The sequence below is a fragment of the Coregonus lavaretus genome (assembly GCF_964263955.1).
Source record: "Coregonus lavaretus genome assembly, chromosome: 13".
NCBI classification, from domain to species: domain Eukaryota; kingdom Metazoa; phylum Chordata; class Actinopteri; order Salmoniformes; family Salmonidae; genus Coregonus; species Coregonus lavaretus.
In genome coordinates this window covers 42,474,046-42,494,752 of record NC_140000.1, presented here as the reverse complement: position 1 = coordinate 42,494,752, position 20,707 = coordinate 42,474,046, and the positions used below count along the sequence as shown (strand labels likewise).

Genomic DNA, 20,707 nt, shown 5'->3' with positions numbered 1-20,707 from the left:
TAGCTTACATGTCTCTTGTATGTTTTTTATATAACACATGCAACATTTCTGTTGTCTAAATGTTAACCACCCATATAAGTCAGATATTATAAGAATCTTCTATGAATCTTGTAAGGGTATTTGCTGCCGTATGTATTACTGACAAGTTCCAGGTAGAACATATAAGACTCTTGTTAAATTCTTCTATATCATTTCCATATGGGCAAGTTGTGATGCAGCCAGTCAAGATGCTCTCAGTGGTGCAGCTGTATAACTTTTTGAGGATCTGAGGGCCCATGCCAAATCTTTTCAGCCTCCTGAGTTCAGCTTTTTTTCTTCTTTCCTCTAAAAGGAATCTACCTTCAGTATGTATGTAGCTACAATAATGACAAACAGCCAGACCACCTCCATAAATACTGCAAAAGACATCATGCAGTTTACTCATGCAGTAACTCGATGACGCCACCTTAAGGACTGCTTATGCATTTACATAAACACATGCAGGTGACTATGTATTGGACAAATCAAGAAAAGAAGATGGTGTTGAGACTGAACTCCTCTCTTTAAGAGTCTCTCAGTAGGAAACTAGGCAGGGGAGTCTGTCCTTGGCTCCTGTTTTTCTGAGTGAATGAGTGAGTGAGCGAGCGAGTGAGTGCAGGACAGTATCCTGGCTTAGAGACCGCATGTGTGTGTGTGTGATCATAAAAAGAGTATGAGGTTTGTGGGTCTGGATTTTGACACTGAATTACATGTTTAGTGTTGGTAGGATTTAATGTATGGTGTCTGTCTGATTAACTGATAGACTTAAGGTTTTCCGCTTTACTCTGAATGGAATGGCTGTTCTCCTTTCCATGACACACAGACGCGCGTGACATGGCACACACACAGCCCTCAGGTGTTTTCTTTGGTTCCACAGGAGAGGCACCAGCCCTAGTCAGGAAACATCTCAGCCTCCATTTGTAAACACAGGGAAAACGCTCCCTCACACACACAAACTCTCTTTCCCTCACACATACGTACATCCTATCACGTCAGGTATCCAGACTGGTGCTGTATATGGAAATTGAAGGTGGATGCTATCCATCTTAATTGTAATGCTCTTTAAATTGTCCTTATTGTCCCATCCCCCTATCCCTGATCTCCACGGTGATAGAGATTTCAAAAAGCTTTAACTGCTGAATATTCATAAGGCTTTGGGCTGGGGGGAGGAGCTGGCTGGGAGCGTGTCTGGAAAGCAGATTGGGTCGAGGGGGAAGGGGAAGGTTTAGGTAAAATACATCAGATTAAGGGGATCAAAAATGGTCTCTGAGGTGGTGAGTGTGTGTCTGGGATGCGGCACAAAGGAGTGAGGAAACCAAGAGAGTACCTCACCATCCTCACTAGAACTCCAATGAACAGACAATAAAGAGAGTGAAGCAATTGATTCTGAGTCCGTTTATTGCCAGTCACATCGACAATAATGAAAGGAAATCACATATAAACTAATTTACAAACCGTTTTTAAACATAAGTACTCATTACACTCATTAAAAGCAGCATAGATTTGATTGTTAAGGAGGTGATGTAAAATACAACTAGGATTCTGTTATATTAAGGCATCAAGGTTACTGGTATTTCATGGCGGACTGGTCTACAAAGTGACACCCTGAGTACCTGGTTTCCAAAGTGTACTAAAACATACTCATATTCATAACAGAAATAGCCTCCTATTCACCTTCATCCACTCACCTCTCTCGTACACACTCCCAGTCTCTCTCTCTCTCTCTCTCTCTCTATCTCTCACACATTCTACCTCTGCTCCTCTCACTCCAGTCCACCACACAGTAAGTGCTTTATTGTTAGGCAGAAGATGATCACTTCAATCAATATTTAACTGCAATTAACGTCCCTTTAGTTTAATATGTTAAACACACCCAGCAAACATCCCTGACTGGACTCTTGGACAATCTCTCTCACCTAATGAATACATTACTCCCGTCACTGAGTCTCAGTTTATTGGCTGGTAGATTTGTCAACTCTTTTCAATCTCCTTTGATTGGCAGGTTGTTAGTGGTGAGTGACCGTCACACTGCGGTGGGCGGGCTCTCTCACAGATTGGTCCTATCCCCTTGCACCAGACGGCCCCTTACAGCCCAGGTATCCTATAACACACACAAAACAGACAGTTTTAGACACAGCACACTGTTATACACAGTTTATTAACATGTGTTTGATGTGTACTGTATCACTCCTGCAGAGATGTACCTCAAATGTGACATCATCAACAGCATATTTCCTTGCTGCGATCTCTTTCACCTCCTGCCCTATGTTCTCCTGGGTGGTTCCCCTCACGTCAATGTAGTAGCAGTCAGCACTGGCATAGTGGCAGGAGATGGCCTACACACACACACACACACACACACACACACACTCTTCCATGATTTAAGGATCCTAGAATGGTTATGTATCTATGGCTTCCAGAGTGTTTTTCAGGGGTGAGTGTGTTACCTTGCGGAAGCCCTGCGTCTGGTTCATTCCAGATCCGTGGATCAATAGAGGGTGGAAGAACACTGTGTCTCCTTTCTCCATCTCCAGGTGCAACCTGGGATGATTGGGGTCATAGTCACGGACACCGTGGTACATCTTATTGATCCCGCCCTGAGGAAGAGGAAAGGGAAGTGATGTCACAAGATCTAGTGGGGGTAGTCGTGCTTGTTGAGGATGCAGGTGTGTATGTGTGTATCACCTCCCACTCTGGGTAGTCGTGTTCTTTGAGGGTGCCGTGGTGAGAACCAGGCAGGACCACCAGGCAGCCGTTCTGGCGGTGAACTTTCTCCATGGCGGTCCAGGAACACACAATGCGGTCCGCCGGACGGAATGGAAAATAGTGCAGGTCCTGGTGCATGGGGTGGCGAGACGTCTTATTACCTGAGAAACATAAACATACATTGGATTAAATAGGCAGGCTCTTTGTTTTCACTCTCAAGAAGGTGTGTCTATGTGTGTCTTTCTGGATAAGGGTCAGTGTTAGGGGTTGAGGGTCAGGGGTTAGATAAGGTTAGATAAGGGTCACACTATTCTGTACCTGTGTCTGGGGGCTTGTTGATCAGCATGGTGTGCATGGCCATGATGTTGGGACCAGTGAAACACTCCACATAATTCAGGATCTGAGAAAGACAAAGACAATTGAAATAATAAAAACTTGATGTGGAAAAAAGAAAGAAAAAATGGAAAGAAAGACAGACACACTGTGTGTGTGTGTGTGTGTGTGTGTGTGTGTGCGTGTGTGTGTGTGTGTGTGTGCTGCCTGATCACTAGAAATAGACTTCGATTTTGGACGTTTGAAGAACGTCGATATACAGTGCATTCGGAAAGTATTCAGACCCTTGACTTTTTCCACATTTTGTTACGTTACAGCCTTATTCTAAAATGAATTAAATATGTATTTTTTTCATCAATCTACACACAATACCCCTCAATGACAAATTGAAAAAACTGAAATACCTTATTTACATAAGTATTCATACCCTTTGCTATGAGACTAGAAATTGAGCTCAGGTGCATCCTGTTTCCACTGATCATCCTTGAGATGTTTCTACAACTTGATTAGAGTCCACCTGTAGTAAATTCAATTGATTGGACATGATTTAGAAAGGCACACACCTGTCTATATAAGGTCCCACAGTTGACAGTGCATGTCAGAGAAAAAACCAAGCCATAAGGTCGAAGGAATTGTCCATAGAGCTCTGAGACAGGATTATGTCAAGGCACAGATCTGGGGAAGGGTACCAAATAATGCAACATTGAAGGTCCCCAAGAACACAGTGGCCTCCATCATTTTTAAATGGAAGAAGTTTGGAACCACCAAGACTCTTCCTAGAGCTGGCTGCCAAGCCAAACTGAACAATAGGGGGAGAAGGGCCTTGGTCAGGGAGGTGACCAAGAACCCAATGGTCACTCTGACAGAGCTCTAGAGTTTCTCTGTGGAGATGGGAGAACCTTCCAGAAGGACAACCATCTCTGCAGCACTCCACCAATCAGGCCTTTATGGTAGAGTGGTCAGACAGAAGCAACTCCTCAGTACAAAGCACATGACAGCCCGCTTGGAGTTTGCCAAAAGGCACCTAAAGGACTCTCAGACCATGAGAAACAAGATTCTCTGGTCTGATGAAACCAAGATTGAACTCTTTGGCCTGAATGCCAAGCGCCACGTCTGGATGAAACCTGGCACCATCCCTAAGGTGAAGCATGGTGGTGGCAGCATCTTGCCGTTGGGATGTTTTTCAGCGGCAGGGACTGGGAGACTAGTCTGGATCAAGGGAAAGATTAACGGAGCAAAGTACAGAGAGATCCTTGATGAAAACCTGCTCCAGAGCGCTCAGGACCTCACACCGGGGCGAAGGTTCACCTTCCAACAGGACAATGACCCTAAGCACTCAGCCAAGACAATGCAGTAGTGGCTTCGGGAGAAGTCTCTGAATGTCCTTAAGTGGCCCAGCCAGAGCCCGGACTTGAACCCGATCTCTGGAAAGACCTGAAAATAGCTGTGCAGCAACGCTCCCCATCCAACCTGACAAAGCTTGAGAGGATCTGCAGAAAAGATTGGGAGAAACTCCCCAAATACAGGTGTGCCAAGCTTGCAGCATCATAGCCAAGAATACTCAAGGCTGTAATCACTGACAAAGGTGCTTCAACAAAGTACTGAGTAAAGCAGGGGTGTCAAACGTCCGGCCCGTGGGCCGGATCAGGCCCGCAAACGGGTTTAATCCGGCCCGCGAGATGATAAAAAAAATAAAAAATAAAAAAATAAAAAAACGATTGTTCCAATTGCGTCCACTGGATGGCGCAATAGCAATTGTGTTAAGCAAGCAAACTGTTTATACCGGGGCAGAGCAAGTAGGTCAAGCACGTGCAGCCAATGAGCTACTTTGTTTTGCCCGCGATATTTATTACGGCTTCTACTTTTAACATTATGTGCTTTGGCACCCTCATTGCCCCAATATGTCTCTGTCAAAAAAGAGAAAAGTGGACGCAGAGTGCAGAGTGTTCCAAGAAAAATGGTAATCCTATTTATTCACAGAATTGAATGGGAAAGCTGTATGTTTGGTGTGTTCAGAGCATGTTGCAGTGCTGAAAGAATATAACCTTCGTCGCCACTATGTGAGTCTTCATGCCGACAAATATGACAACTTTCAAGGACAGCGGAGATGAGAGAAGGTGAATGAACTGTTGGCGTGTCTGAAGAAACAGCAGTCTGTGTTTACTCACAGCCGAGACATCAGTGACGCTGCAGTGAAAGCTAGCTACCTCATTGCTAATGAAATCGCAGTGGCTTCAAAACCATTTAGTGAGGGTGAATTTGTAAAAACATGCATGATGAAGGCAGCGGAGATTGTGTGCCCTGAAAAGCGGCAGGCTTTTGCAAATATCAGCCTGACAAGAAACACAGATGCAGACAGGATTTCCGATCTTTCAGTGGATTTGGACAGCCAGTTGAAGCAAAAAGTAAAGTCATTTATTGCGTTTTCGGTTGCAATTGATGAAAGCACGGACATTACAGATGTTGCACAACTGGCCATTTTCATCCGCGGAGTTGATGACACATTGACCGTCACCGAGGAGTTCGTGGAGTTGGTGCCGATGACAGATACAACGACAGCAGCTGATATTTTTACCGCACTCGTCGGCGCGCTGGACAGGGTCGGAGTGGACTGGTCCCGCGCTGTCAGCCTGGCTACAGATGGTGCGCCCTCAATGATCGGGAAAAAAGCAGGCGTTGTGACAAAGTTCAGAGAGAAAGTGCAATCTGCAAATGGAGGACGTGATTTTTTGACTTTTCACTGTATTTTGCACCAGGAGGCTTTGTGTTGCAAGTCATTAAAGATGGATAACGTCATGAAGGTGGTCATCCAAACTGTTAATTTCATCCGATCCAGAAGCCTGAATCACCGTCAGTTTGACAGCCTTCTCAGAGAGAAAGACCACATCTATGGCCTGCCATACCACACTGAGGTAAGATGGTTAAGCCGAGGTGCTGTGCTGAGGCATTTCTTTGATTTACGAGAAGAAATTGAACAGGTCATGGAAGAAAAGGGCAAACCAGTGTTAGAATTTCATTCCGCAGAATGGATGCAGGACCTTGCATTTATGGTGGATGTTACAGAGCACCTGAATAACTTGAACAAACAGCTGCAAGGGCGCAACAAAGTTGTCACGCAGTATTATGACAGCATACGTTCTTTCAAGTTGAAGCTGTCATTGTGGGAGACGCAACTTGCCGGTGGTGATGCAGCTCACTTCCCCTGTCTGAAAAATGTGTGCACGACCCAACATGTGGCAGACATGAAGCGGTTCAAAGATAAAATAACGGGACTGTTACGGGAGTTTGAGCAACGCTTTCAGATTTATGTTTATATGTTTTTATGTTGATGTGCTATTGTTTTTAATTGATTTTATTTTATTTGTATATTTAACCTATTCTTGACTCTGTGGTTCTTGCACTTGTTTGGGGAACAGGATTTCATTATTTTTATCTACATTTCTGCCTGAGAAATGACACCCTGATATAGTTCTGTGATCTGTGATATACTTCTGTGAATCACTGAGGCATTGTGTGTTTGTGTGTTCTTTGTCCTCAGAACTTTCAAATAACTTGAGGTGTTTTATGATTAATAGTGATGTTGTGCTTTTGGACACTGTCCTCAGGCTCCAGCTTTATGTTTATATGTTTTTATGTTGATGTGCTATTGTTTTTAATTGATTTTATTTTATTTGTATATTTAACCTATTCTTGACTCTGTGGTTCTTGCACTTGTTTGGGGAACAGGATTTCATTATTTTTATCTACATTTCTGCCTGAGAAATGACACCCTGATATAGTGCTGTGATCTGTGAAACAGTTCTGTTAATCACTGAGGCATTGTGTGTTTGTGTGTTCTTTTTCTTTAGAATTTTCAAATAAACTTGACGTGTTTTATGATTAATAGTGATGTTGTGCTTGTACTATTTTGGACACACTGTCCTCAGGCTCCAGCTTTATGTTGTATGTTGATCGTATTAAAACAAAGAAAACAATCTGAAGTTGTTGTTTTTAAGTTATATATACCATGATTTTTCCGGTCCGGCCCACTTGGGAATAGATTTTCCTCCATGTGGCCCCTGAGCTAAAATGAGTTTGACACCCCTGGAGTAAAGGGTCTGAATACTTATGTAAATGTGACATTTCAGTTTTCTTTTATTATTTTGCAAACATTTCTAAAAACCAGTTTTTGCTTTGTCAATATGGGGTATTGTGTGTAAATTGATGAGGGGGAAAATTATTTAATCAATTTTAGAATAAGGCTAAAATGTAACAAAATTTGGGAAAAAGTAAAGGGGTTTGAATACTTTCCGAATGCACTGTATATGCCTTCCTCAGCGCTCACCAAAAAAAAAGAACAACGATTGACCGACGCAAACTCGTGATGCTCAGAGCCGAAGCGCGCTGCTCAGACCACTGCGCACAAAATATAGCAAGCTGCGAGAACATTAACAATACAGATGATACCTAATGGTAATAGCGCATTTTAATTTGTTTGCCTTAACCACTCGTAATTAATGCCTAAGCTTTTAACCTTTCAGTTGTTTCTGTTTTAACCCTGTAACCACGCGAATTAACCCTGTAACCATGAAGAATTAATGGATCAAAAATAGATGTTCATCCATAATACGTCGAATTTTGAAGGGAAACGATGAGATCTTGATGCAGTACGCGCACGTGGGTCCATGTGTGTGTGTCCATGCAGTGTGTGCACCTGAGGCAGTCTACAGTAGCGGAATAGCTCAGGGTCTTCCTGGAAGTCCTGCAGCTTGGAGATGGCCTTCTGGTCAGGGACGAACTCTGACTTGGCGATGGACACGTCCCTCATCACCACCAGCCCCGGGACCTGCACCTCCCGACGGCATATCCGCTCAAACGCCCCCCTGCCACACACACGGGCACAGACACACACACATAAGCAGACACACCAACTCAGTCCTTAGAGGAACAGCAGTTTTGTTCATTGTAGCATCACTAATTAAGCCCAGCAGGTAAAGCCATGTGTCTCTGGTACAGAGGAGCAGTGTTCTAGTGTTCTACTGGTGAACCATGCTACATGTTGGGTCAAAGACGGGACATATTGAAGCGCTGGTGGAGAAAGTCAAGTCAAGTGATGTTCAGCCATTTTTCTCTTATGTGGTCTTTTAGTACTTTTATCATTGAGCATGCTATGTTAGCTGCCTGTTTTTTGTTTATCTAGTGTTTTCCTTTCAGTCTCATCTGAGACCGTTCTGTTGTCTCTCTCATGGTGTTGTGGTCTTACCTGAATCTGTCAATGTCCTCCCCAGACACCAGGCCCTTGATAAGGAGGAAGCCATTCTCCTCATAGGAGATTCTCTGCTCAGTGCTCAGCAGATCATTGTCAAAGGAATACCTGGATACAGCAAGTGAATGACAGTGTGATAAACGCTTATTAGACCCTGTGCCTGTGTTACAGTGTTTAGATACAGTGTGATCGTAACTCAAAGTTGAATGAACTACTGAGATGATTTCAGCATTGTGTAATGTGTTCAGTAAGTAGGGCATGGGTCAGTACCTATACTTTTAGACTGTCATAATATAAGGCCATTGACATAGTCAAAAACAGCCCAAATATGAGATTGAGGTGTCACTTACCTCAGTGCTTGTGGTTGATAGTAGGCAACGTTTTGGCCAGAGGTAGAAGATGCTTGCTTTATGCAATGAGTTAAGATCATATTTTATTTGTAGCTATTACACATTTATGTAAACTATGTTAATTATTGTCAACAAATTAAATTGTGAATAGCTATAGCCTAATAGTTAGACTACACAAGCGCGCCTTTTACGCATACATAGCCAATAAGATATTGTAGTCTTATATGGATAAATAAACACATTTAGCCTACAGAAAATAAATACATTTTGCAATATTATAGTTCCACTCCCAATGTTCAGTTCGCTCTGAAAAGGCCTGACAATTTACTCATGCCCCGGCCTGTCCTGCGAAGCTGTACCGACACACAGTCCCTGAAAGTCGGTCAGAAATTCCAGCACGGCTCAGCCATGGAGAAACACACGACATTTTCAGTAAAACAGTTGAAAAGGATACAACAAAAGAAGATGGTCGATCTAGATGATTCAAGACCACTTTCAGTCTGTCTGCCGCTCGAGACATTTTGCAAGAATATATGTTTTATTCTCTATTCCTTTATTTTGTATGCCGATGCGTCTTCAATCTACACAGTGACAGACAGTCCTATGGCCACTGTTATGTAGGCCTATGCTGCTGGTGTAGACTACTCTCCAACTAGGTCAAAGTCCACAAGTGAGAAGGACATTGACACACGCGCGCGCACACACACACACTCGTTTGTTTTACTATTCTTGTGGGGTACAAACAATTGAGTCCCATTCAAAATCCTATTTTCCCTTACACCTAACCATTATCCTAACCTTAACCTTAATCCTAACCCTTACCTTAACCCTAAAACCCCCTAAACCTAACCCTAAACCTAACCCATAACCCTAAAGCTAACCCTAATTGTAACCCTAACCCTACACCCCAAGCCTAGACCGGCAAAATAACCCCACAATTTTCCTTGATTTACTATCCTTGTGAGGACTTTTGGTCCCCACAAGGATAGTAAAACCAAACACACACACACACACACACACACACACACACACACACACACTATTAATTGAATGGAAGCTTTCCACTATTTCAGCCTGGTCTCAGAGCTAATTTCATTCATGGTCAACAACAACAACAACAACAACAACAACAAACAAGCAAACAAATAATTGGACACTAAACACTAAATACCACTCCCCAACCCAGTCCGATGACAACCATCTGCGTGAGAGAAGAAAAGAAAACAGAGCATCTTTGTGACAAACTTACAAAACATGCAACATATATAGCCTTGAATGAACAAGTAGAAGACAGAGATAAACAGACGCAGACTCAAGTGATAATTGCCGACTAGGTGAAAAAATCTGTCGATGTGCCCTTGAGCAAGGCACTTAACCCTAATTGCTCCTGTAAGTCGCTCTGGATAAGAGTGTCTGCTAAATGACTAAAATGTAAATGTATATGTAATAATTAATTTAGCCTAAGTAGATCGATCCATGCATGCTTCCAAAATCAAAGGGCCCAATCCAATTCCAAGAGAGTTATAAATTAATAGCAGTAATGGAAAAAGTACACAATTGTCATACTTTAGTAAAAGTAAAGATATCTTAATAGAAAATGACTCAAGTAAAACTGAAAGTCCCCCGGTAAAATACTTATTGAGTAAAAGTCTAAAAGTATTTTGTTTTAAATATATTTAAGTATCAAAAGTAAAAGTATAAATCATTTCAAATTCCTTATATTAAGCAAACCAGATGGCACCATTTTCTTGTATTTTTAATTTATGGATAGCCAGGGGCACACCAACACTCAGACATAATTTACAAACGAAGCATGTATGTTTAGTGAGTCCTCCAGATCAGAGGCAGTAGGGATGACCAGGGATGTTCTCTTGATAAGTGCGTGAATTGGACAATTTTTCTGTCCTGCTAAGCATTCAAAATGTAACGAATACTTTTTGGTGTCAGAGAAAATGTATGGAGTAAAAAGTACATTACTTCCTTTAGGAATGTAGTGAAGTAAAAGTAAAAGTTGTCAAAAATAGAAATAGTAAAGTAAAGTATAGACACCCCAAAAAACTACTTAGGTAGTACTTTAAAGTATTTTTATTTAGGTACTTTGCACCACTGATTAATAGGCCTAGTTGTCAGGGAATGTAGGCTATGATTTATCTGTGTAGTAGCCCTACTGCAGGAGGCGCTACAAAACTACTCATTGAATGAAGGGCCATATTGGTGCTGCTGGTAGGCGGCCACCAATCGCATTCACTTCATTTCCCCCATCTCTCTCTCTCTTCATGTCAGCAGCAGCATAGGCGGAGGCGTCAGAATGCGGGCAGCCACAGCTTGCAGCCCTACGGGTTCATCCACCGACACAATCCGTTCTCACTCCCCATAAGCTCCCTGCTCGTCATAGAAGTGAGCTTTCAGAATCTGGTCTGTCATTTTTATCATTTGAACTTTGAAAACTGTGTTCATGTGAGAACATTCTATACGGAATAAGGTGCGCAAGCGGAAAGCAAGACGTAGACGAACTGTTTTTACTGGTGGGTGGAAAGACGGGAATCCGGCCTCCGAGGAAGCGCCTATCGAGGTCTGGAAGTCAGGTCGAAACAACGTACATCGTTTCTGGTAAGTAGCCAAATGTTGTGGCTTCATTTAGGTTTACAATCACACTATCCATCAGAATTGGCTACTGCTATGCCGCTTTGAAAGGAGTAGAAACAATGTTGCCAGCGCACGATGTTGCGTCGCCACAAGGGTCTAGTTGAGCTGACCAACTATTTTGCTTGCTTGTCAAAATAGGACTAGCTACAGGACACCTACTATTATGAGTTTTACAAACACAATTATATTTGTGGTTTAATACCGTAGTGAGTGTTTACAATGGGCAATACCATTTCTGTTTATTTGCCTTCAACCTATAGGCTACGCACCATTTGATTTTTAACACCATGTTGTCAACACCTTTTAGGCTATACACTCAGAAAAAGCTGAAGCATGTACATACAGTAGGTTATATTGAAAGTGTTGAGTACAGTATACATGGTGTAAATAGTCAATGCCATGACCCGTGCCAGTTGGATGCATGTCAGCACATTTTATACACAACGAATCCCTTCAGCACCACACTGGCTTAGTTCGTTTTTTCCCCATTTTATGATGTTTTGCTGTAGCCTATCTGAACCATAAAAAAAATAGGCCTAAAGGTCCATAACAGGTGCCCAACAGTGTCGCACATTGTAAGTTGATGTGTCAAATGTGCATATATGAAACTGATTGGCTACTGTGTACAATGTTATCGATGAATGTAAGGTTGTTAAGCCTATAAGTTACAATTCACATATAGATGTCTGAACCAGGGTTACTGTAAGTGTGTAATGGTGTTGATGGTGATGATGAGGAATTGGTTCCTTGGACCACAGTAATACCTGGCACACTCTAATCTCAGTGTAGCAGCCCTTGGCTGTGACTGCCTCTCAGGGAAACAATATCATGGTATAATTGGTGGAAATGGATCAGTTCAGTCAGATTTCCCTCTGAAAACGATGCCATAAAGAAACCAGGCAAGCAGACTGGCATAGTATACATCCCCCATTAATGTCATACCTTGTGAGTGTAGTTGGAAGAGGCCAACATATCAGAGATGAATTGAGGAACACATTCTGTCCAATTGTCCCTCTTTCCGATCCTATTGGCAGTCCCAAACTTTGACAGGTGTGTGTGTGGTTGTGATGACGCTCGTCCTCCTGTACTCGTCTCATTGGAGCTGTGTTGTTTGAACTCTGACCCCTGTGATGTTTTTCAAGTGGTGGTGTAGCCTACATGTCTGTCTGGAACAGCCCTTTACTGTGCTTCTGGAGCCAATATGGCCCTGGGCTGAAACATGCACCCTCCCCTCCATCTATCCCCCCAGTACTGCATATATCCAGCGGGTGTTTTTCATCAACCAGAGGTGTGTCTGTGTGTGTCAAATCTTGGTTGGTGTCAGCTAGTTCTTGGCCAGTGGTGTGTGTGTGTACATGCACTCAGGTTAGACCTAGCAGTTCCCTGCAGCTACAATGACCCAGATCAGGAGAATCTTTCCAGGTTGTTCTATCTGTGTGAAACCAATCCCTCAGGACAGGCTAATTATACTGACCCAAACCTTCATTTTTCTGTCACAACTCTCTCTATAATCTCTCTATAGTGCTACAGTGTAACCCTGCTGATTACACCATGCCACGATAGCTTTGATATTGATCAGTCTCGGTGCTGGGAGGTAAAGTGCATGGAAGGAAAACAGAGACAGAATCAGATTATATACGGTAGTGATGGTGTACTGGTGCCCCATGAATTTCCTCTGTGTCATGACTCATGAAAGGGCTCACACTCATCCTCTCAGGTCCGATTGGATATGATCATGTCGATTATTCATGGCAGTTGCACAGAATACCGTGCTGTACAGTCTGTCTTTTGCCAGCCCCCTCTCTCTTTCGCTCTTTTTATTTAAATTTCTCTCTCTCTCTCTCTCTCTCTCTTTCTCTTTCTATGCCTGTCTCTGTCTCTCTGTGTGTGTCAGCTCCCCTCTCTCCTCCTTTGACACCAGCCTCTCTCTAAGCCGGTGCTGTCCTTTCTCTCCCTCTGTCTTTGGAAAGGTTCCTCTGTGAGTGTTCTTTTCACGGGACCCTCTGCCTACTAAACCCACAGTGTCTGCCTGTCTGTCTGTCCGACAAATGTTCAATCCATATACAGATCTACTGATTTGCATGTGAAGGCAGACAGACAGATACAGTGGGGGAAAAAAGTATTTAGTCAGCCACCAATTGTGCAAGTTCTCCCACTTAAAAAGATGAGAGAGGCCTGTAATTTTCATCATAGGTACACGTCAACTATGACAGACAAATTGAGATTTTTTTCCCCAGAAAATCACATTGTAGGATTTTTTATGAATTTATTTGCAAATTATGGTGGAAAATAAGTATTTGGTCACCTACAAACAAGCAAGATTTCTGGCTCTCACAGACCTGTAACTTCTTCTTTAAGAGGCTCCTCTGTCCTCCACTCATTACCTGTATTAATGGCACCTGTTTGAACTTGTTATCAGTATAAAAGACACCTGTCCACAACCTCAAACAGTCACACTCCAAACTCCACTATGGCCAAGACCAAAGAGCTGTCAAAGGACACCAGAAACAAAATTGTAGACCTGCACCAGGCTGGGAAGACTGAATCTGCAATAGGTAAGCAGCTTGGTTTGAAGAAATCAACTGTGGGAGCAATTATTAGGAAATGGAAGACATACAAGACCACTGATAATCTCCCCCGATCTGGGGCTCCACGCAAGATCTCACCCCGTGGGGTCAAAATGATCACAAGAACGGTGAGCAAAAATCCCAGAACCACACGGGGGGACCTAGTGAATGACCTGCAGAGAGCTGGGACCAAAGTAACAAAGCCTACCATCAGTAACACACTACGCCGCCAGGGACTCAAATCCTGCAGTGCCAGACGTGTCCCCCTGCTTAAGCCAGTACATGTCCAGGCCCGTCTGAAGTTTGCTAGAGTGCATTTGGATGATCCAGAAGAGGATTGGGAGAATGTCATATGGTCAGATGAAACCAAAATAGAACTTTTTGATAAAAACTCAACTCGTCGTGTTTGGAGGACAAAGAATGCTGAGTTGCATCCAAAGAACACCATACCTACTGTGAAGCATGGGGGTGGAAACATCATGCTTTGGGGCAGTTTTTCTGCAAAGGGACCAGGACGACTGATCCGTGTAAAGGAAAGAATGAATGGGGCCATGTATCGTGAGATTTTGAGTGAAAACCTCTTTCCATCAGCAAGGGCATTGAAGATGAAACGTGGCTGGGTCTTTCAGCATGACAATGATCCCAAACACACCGCCCGGGCAACGAAGGAGTGGCTTCGTAAGAAGCATTTCAAAGTCCTGGAGTGGCCTAGCCAGTCTCCAGATCTCAACCCCATAGAAAATCTCTGGAGGGAGTTGAAAGTCTGTGTTGCCCAGCGACAGCCCCAAAACATCACTGCTCTAGAGGAGATCTGCATGGAGGAATAGGCCAAAATACCAGCAACAGTGTGTGAAAACCTTGTGAAGACTTACAGAAAACGTTTGACCTGTGTCATTGCCAACAAAGGGTATATAACAAAGTATTGAGAAACTTTTGTTATTGACCAAATACTTATTTTCCACCATAATTTGCAAATAAATTCATAAAAAATCCTACAATGTGATTTTCTGGATTTTTTTTCCTCATTTTGTCTGTCATAGTTGACGTGTACCTATGATGAAAATTCCAGGCCTCTCTCATCTTTTTAAGTGGGAGAACTTGCACAATTGGTGGCTGACTAAATACTTTTTCCCCCCCACTGTATCTGTCTGTCTGCCTTCACATGCAAATCAGTAGATCAAGTCTGAGAGAGGAGAGACGAGAGGAGATTAGCGGATGAAAAAGAGAGGATAGGGTCCAGACTATTCTCCCTATATGAACGTGTTCACTCTGGTGGGGGGGGGGGAGTATTAACAGACTAATGCCACAAATGCCCACAATGACAGTGCATGCATTCACAATGCAGATGTGCTAAAGTACGCAGTATGCTCATAAAGTTCCTGTCTGCTATGGGAGAGGAATATCCCTCTGACAGGCTTACAGATGATCATCCTTGGTTAGAACACACTGTTGCCATTGACAACAGAACCAGGCGCTATCTCTTACGCTATTTCTATCCATCCCAACTTACAAGATATCTCTCTCTCTCTCTCTTCCTCTTTCTTTCTCATGCACTATCACATCAGGCCTTTAATCTTGTGTTATGTAACTTTGTCTTGAGAAAGCTAATTGAGTAGGGATGAGAGGAACAGCAAGCACAGTGCCCACAACCAGAACTGTAGCTAGCACTGAAGACATAGCTAACACCATACTGAGGGATGAACAAGTGTGTGTTTTATGTGTGTGCGGACGAGAGAGCAAGATATACATATATTTTCCATGACTATATTTCTCTTTAGTCCTTGTGTGAATGTTCATGTGTTTGTGAGGCATGCACGTCCCTATTCCTGCTAGTATGATTATGTGTGGAGGTAGAGATGGATTGGGGAGGCAGGATAACTCACACAATCCTCTGCCTCCCCCTCGCCCCTCAATCTGGTCAGCCAAGGGTTCAACTGTTTGGCTGGACGTGTGGAATGTGACATCAGATTATCATTAGGGTCAATCAGATGCTTTCCCTCAGTTCCTGATTCCTGAGAGGAGGACAGAGAAGAGAGGGAGGAAGAGGAGGCTGATAAAGTCCCCCTTTATTTATCATCTGATGCCATGTGAATTCGGGACATGGTCCTTTGTCATTGGGTGTATTTTGGGTCGCATAGCAATTATGTTTTTTCCGGGGTAGTCTAATTGTAGCCTTGATAATGAGTGTAATTATTGCAGCCTCAGTGTGCCTCACTCCCACACCGACACATTAAAGAGTCTTAGAACAGAGGTAAAGGAATGTACAGACGGCTATAGAACTAACCAGAGAACAGCATTCTGTAAGATGGAAAACTCAGAGGTGTTACTTCTAACACTTTATCATTGATATTTTCCCAATTTCATAGTCATGTATGTTGTCTATACTGCACATGATTAAGTATTGATTATAAACTGGGTGGTTCGAGCCCTGAATGCTGATTGGTTGGAAGCCGAGGTATATCAGACCGTATACCATGGGTATGACAAAACATTAATTTTTACTGCTCTAATTACGTTGGTAACCAGTTTATAATAGAAATAAGGCACCTCGGGGGTTTGTGATATATGGCCAATATACCACGGCTAAGGGCTGTGTCCTAGCACTCCGCGTTGCATCGTGCATAAGAACAGCCCTTAGCCGTGGTATATTGGCCATATACCACACCACCTCAGGCCTTATTACTTAAATATACACAATTAAAGTGTAGTGGAGATTAGGGCTGTGGCAGTCACGAAATTTCATCAGCCGGCTCACAGGCTACAAGTGAAGACAGACACATCGGGGACACAACTGCGCATGTCCTTATCCAATTCCGAGGTGCATATTTAAGATATTGGAAGAACTGTCCACATTTACTTTTCGTCAGCCAACAAGATGAGTAGGCCTAACGAACAGCAAAAGCACTAGCCTATGTCAATCTACTATCCCCCATAGTACGAAAGTCGACCTATTCTGTTCTGTGTGAGAAATAAATATTCCAAACGTAGTCTGAGACAGTTGTGGGATGCAATAGATCCCAAATTAATATAACCAGTAGCATATACTAAATAATATACGTGTGACATTTTTGTTTTGATTTAGAATGGACATTATCATGCACCTGTATCAAAACAGGGGCAGCAGGAAAAAATACATATCATCAATGCAGTTTACATACAGTTAGGTTGGAGTCATTAAAACTTGTTTTTCAACCACTCCACACATTTCTTGTTAACAAACTATAGTTTTGGCAAGTCGGTTAGGACATCTACTTTGTGCAAGACACAAGTAATTTTTCCAACAATTGTTTACAGACAGATTATTTCACTTATAATTCACTGTATCACAATTCCAGTGGGTCAGAAGTTTACATACACTAAGTTGACTGTGCCTTTTAAACAGCTTGGAAAATTCCAGAAAATGATGTCATGGCTTTAGAAGCTTCTGATACGCTAATTGACATCATTTGAGTCAATTGGAGGTGTACCTGTGGATATATTTCAAGGCCTACCTTCAAACTCAGTGCCTCTTTGCTTGACATCATGGGAAAATCAAAAGAAATCAGTCAAGACCTCAGATCTTTTTTTTTAACGTCTGGTTCATCTTTGGGAGCAATTTCCAAACGCCTGAAGGCATCTGTACGAACAATAGTACGCAAGTATAAACACCATGGGACCATGCAGCCGTCATACCGCTCAGGAAGGAGACACTTTCTGTCTGCTAGAAATGAACGTACTTTGGTGCGAAAAGTGCAAATCAATCCTAGAACAGCAGCAAAGGACCTTGTGAAGATGCTGGAGGAAACGGGTACAAAAGTATCTATATCCACAGTAAAACGAGTCCTATATCGACATAACCTGAAAGGCCGCTCAGCAAGGAAGAAGCCACTGCTCCAAAACCACCATAAAAAAGCCAGACTACGGTTTGCAACTGCACATGGGGACAAAGATCGTACTTTTGGGGGAAATGTCCTCTGGTCTGATGAAACAAAAATAGAACTGTTTGGCCATAATGACCATCATTATGTTTGGAGGAAAAAGGGGAAGGCTTGCAAGCCGAAGAACACCATCCCAACCGTGAAGCACGGTGGTGGCAGCATCATGCTGTGGGGGTGCTTTGCTGCAGGAGGGACTGGTGCACTTCACAAAATAGATGGCATCATGAGGAAGGAAAATTATTATAATAATAATAATAATAATAATATGCCATTTAGCAGACGCTTTTATCCAAAGCAACTTACTTACAGTCAAGTGTGCATACATTTTTACGTATGGGTGGTCCCGGGGATCGAACCCACTACCCTGGCGTTACAAGCGCCATGCTCTACCAATTGAGCTACAGAGGACCACAAATTATGTGGATATATTGAAGCAACATCTCAAGACATCAGTCAGGAAGTTAAAGCTTGGTCGCAAATGGGTCTTCCAAATGGACAATGACCCCAAGCATACTTCCAAAGTTGTGGCAAAATGGCTTAAGGACAACAAAGTCAAGGTATTGGAGTGGCCATCACAAAGCCCTGACCTCAATCCTATAGAAAATGTGTGGGCAGAACTGAAAAAGTGTGTGCGAGCAAGGAGGCCTACAAACCTGACTCCGTTACACCAGCTCTGTCAGGAGAAATGGGCCAAAATTCACCCAACTTATTGTGGGAAGCTTGTGGCAGTTAGCAAGTTTGGTAGGCTACTAATGACCAGCAGCTGCATCAGAGCTTGGAGAAGCCTAATTACCATGACTAAACGGTCACATGGAATTTGACTCGTGACTGCCGGTGTGGCGGTAATACGGTCACCGCAACAGCCCTAGGGGAGATCATTTGATGGGTGACCATGCCTAAAACCTAATGACTTGTTGGCTATCTCCACTTATGTAGCAGCTGCCTGTGTCCACCCCCTGCTGTGTGCGACAACAGTTGACCAGCTCTTTTTCCCAGGCCTGCTTTAGACCATGGGTGACTGAATCAGCACAAGTAGGGAGGGGAGGCAGAGGGACAGACACATATGCACACGTGCTGATTATGGAAGCTATGTCAGCCATGTAAGGAATGTGGAAGAGGGGTGGTCTTCTGTATTGTATCCCTTTCTCTCTCTGTATTAATAGTTTGAAAGTGAAACTGAGGAAGTTGTGGTGTAGTCAGCTCAACTGTAAAAGGCATTCAGTGTAGTTGATTACAGTGTTATGATGTGATGACTAGTCATGGTGGTCCTCTGTAGCTCAATTGGTAGAGCATGGCGCTTGTAACGCCAGGGTAGTGGGTTCGATCCCCGAGACCACCCATACGTAAAAATGTATGCGCACATGACTATAAGTCGCTTTGGATAAAAGCGTCTGCTAAACGGCATATTATTTATTATTATTATTATTATTATTATGGTATTTTGGCACCACTGTCTCAGTGTCTGGTGTGCTGCTCTGCAAACAAATAGACTGTACTTTCAAGGTGTGTTAGACACACATCCTTGGTCTGCTTTGGCGACCTAGCCGCAGCTTCCTTCCTGCTGTTATATGGAGAGAATTGAGGTCATATATACCGTAATCAGCCATTTATATCAGACTGCAATTTGTGAGAATGAGAGTGTGTAGGCCAACAGTACAATACCAGTCTATTGTTATCTGGCTGTGATGTCATCTTATATGAATGGCTCTGAACTGGAGTCGATGTACGTGGGTCTGTGTTCTGGTGGGAATGGGACTACTTCTTATACTGAGGGATAAACATTCTGTCCCCTGAAAAGAGTTTGATGGAGGGAGGGAGGGAAGCTGGGTGGGGTTGAGGGGTTTCTGTAGACGAGCCCAATGCCCTCCTGTCGTGGTCTGAAGAGGGGCATTGTGGGAACTGGAGCTGCCCTTTTGGAAGGATCCCAGGGTCTGATTAACACCACCCGGGTACCATGCACAGACCGGCACTGTGTGTGTGTGTGTGTGTGTGCACTCACACATTCTGTCTTTGTCCTCTCATTTTTCCCTCCCTCCCTCCATCCCTCCATCCCTCTCTGTCACAGCCGTGCCCCCCCCCCCCCCCCCCTCTCTCTCTCCCCCTGGGGAAACTGTCCCATCATGCATTGCCCTGTGGGGGTTGGGACATTGGCTGGTAATCTGGAGATTAGAGGGTGGCATTGTCCGAGCAGCAGCAGCAGACCGAGACGGATTATTCACACTCACAGATATTACACACACACACACACACACACACACAGTAGCACTCGTACACTAAGCACACCACAAATACTGTACACACACAGACACACTTCACATACTCTACTCATTATACACACTCATAGGCAAATTCCCTGAAATAGACACACGCACAACTGCACAGACTGACTGTGTCTAATACAGAGTGATGGTGTCACGTTACAGTCATTCCTGGCTGCCATGCTGATTAAGTCATGGAGCCTTGAACTCCACAAAGCCTACTCTATACACAGACACACACAGAGGAACACGAGTTCAGCTACCATAACAGAACAAACTTTACCTTGTAATGTAACTTTACATAGTGGGGCCTAGTGGAGTGAGCACACTGTTCTGACAGGCACATTCTTTACATTCCCTCACAGTGCTGTACAGACCATCATATCTCAACCCGCGTAGCACACAGTGACAGCACAGTGACAGTAGAGTACAGTGTCTTGACTCTGGTTCACTAGTTCAGCTAACACTGTGGGGCTCTGGAGCTTTAGGAAGTCATGGGAACCTTGTTAGCAAACAGCCAAGAGGCTGAAGAAAAAAGTGCTTCTGCATTGCTTGCTGTTTGGGGTTTTAGGCTGGGTTTCTGTATAGCACTTTGTTACATCTGCTGATGTAAAAAGGGCTTTATAAATACATTTGATTGATCTAGCTGCAGGTAAAGTTACATCAC

The 20,707-nt window shown here is 43.4% G+C and overlaps 2 protein-coding genes across 2 annotated transcripts in view; one reads left to right on the top strand and one right to left on the bottom strand.

The window, feature by feature from the left end:
* Positions 1-1,398: 1,398 nt before the first annotated feature.
* On the bottom strand, positions 1,399-9,429 carry LOC311140575 (phytanoyl-CoA dioxygenase, peroxisomal-like). The gene is made up of 9 exons (XM_084175693.1): positions 9,107-9,429; positions 8,653-8,708; positions 8,300-8,410; positions 7,751-7,919; positions 3,043-3,124; positions 2,704-2,885; positions 2,466-2,615; positions 2,223-2,354; positions 1,399-2,119 (listed from the first exon to the last, which is right to left on the bottom strand). Exons 1-9 carry the CDS (start codon positions 9,170-9,172, stop codon positions 2,066-2,068), a joined length of 1,002 nt encoding a protein of 333 aa, XP_084031819.1. The 5' UTR covers positions 9,173-9,429; the 3' UTR covers positions 1,399-2,065.
* A 1,495-nt stretch (positions 9,430-10,924) lies between these two features.
* Positions 10,925-20,707, top strand: part of LOC311140532 (cyclin-dependent kinase 17-like) — a 44,512-nt gene continuing 34,729 nt past the window's right edge. Inside the window, exon 1 of the mRNA XM_084175621.1 lies at positions 10,925-11,262. The gene's annotated coding sequence lies outside the window, so the exon portion shown is untranslated. The remainder of the gene's footprint in view (positions 11,263-20,707) is intronic.

Excerpts from the sequence above, each read along its gene's own strand:
- LOC311140575 (XM_084175693.1), bottom strand. The coding sequence starts at position 9,172 with ATGTCTCGAGCGGCAGACAGACTGAAAGTGGTCTTGAATCATCTAGAT. Across the intron at positions 3,125-7,750 it reads GCTACTGTAGACTGCCTCAG|ATCCTGAATTATGTGGAGTG; the intron begins GTGCACACACTG and ends TGTCTTTCTCAG. Across the intron at positions 2,886-3,042 it reads CAACAAGCCCCCAGACACAG|GTAATAAGACGTCTCGCCAC; the intron begins GTACAGAATAGT and ends TATGTTTCTCAG.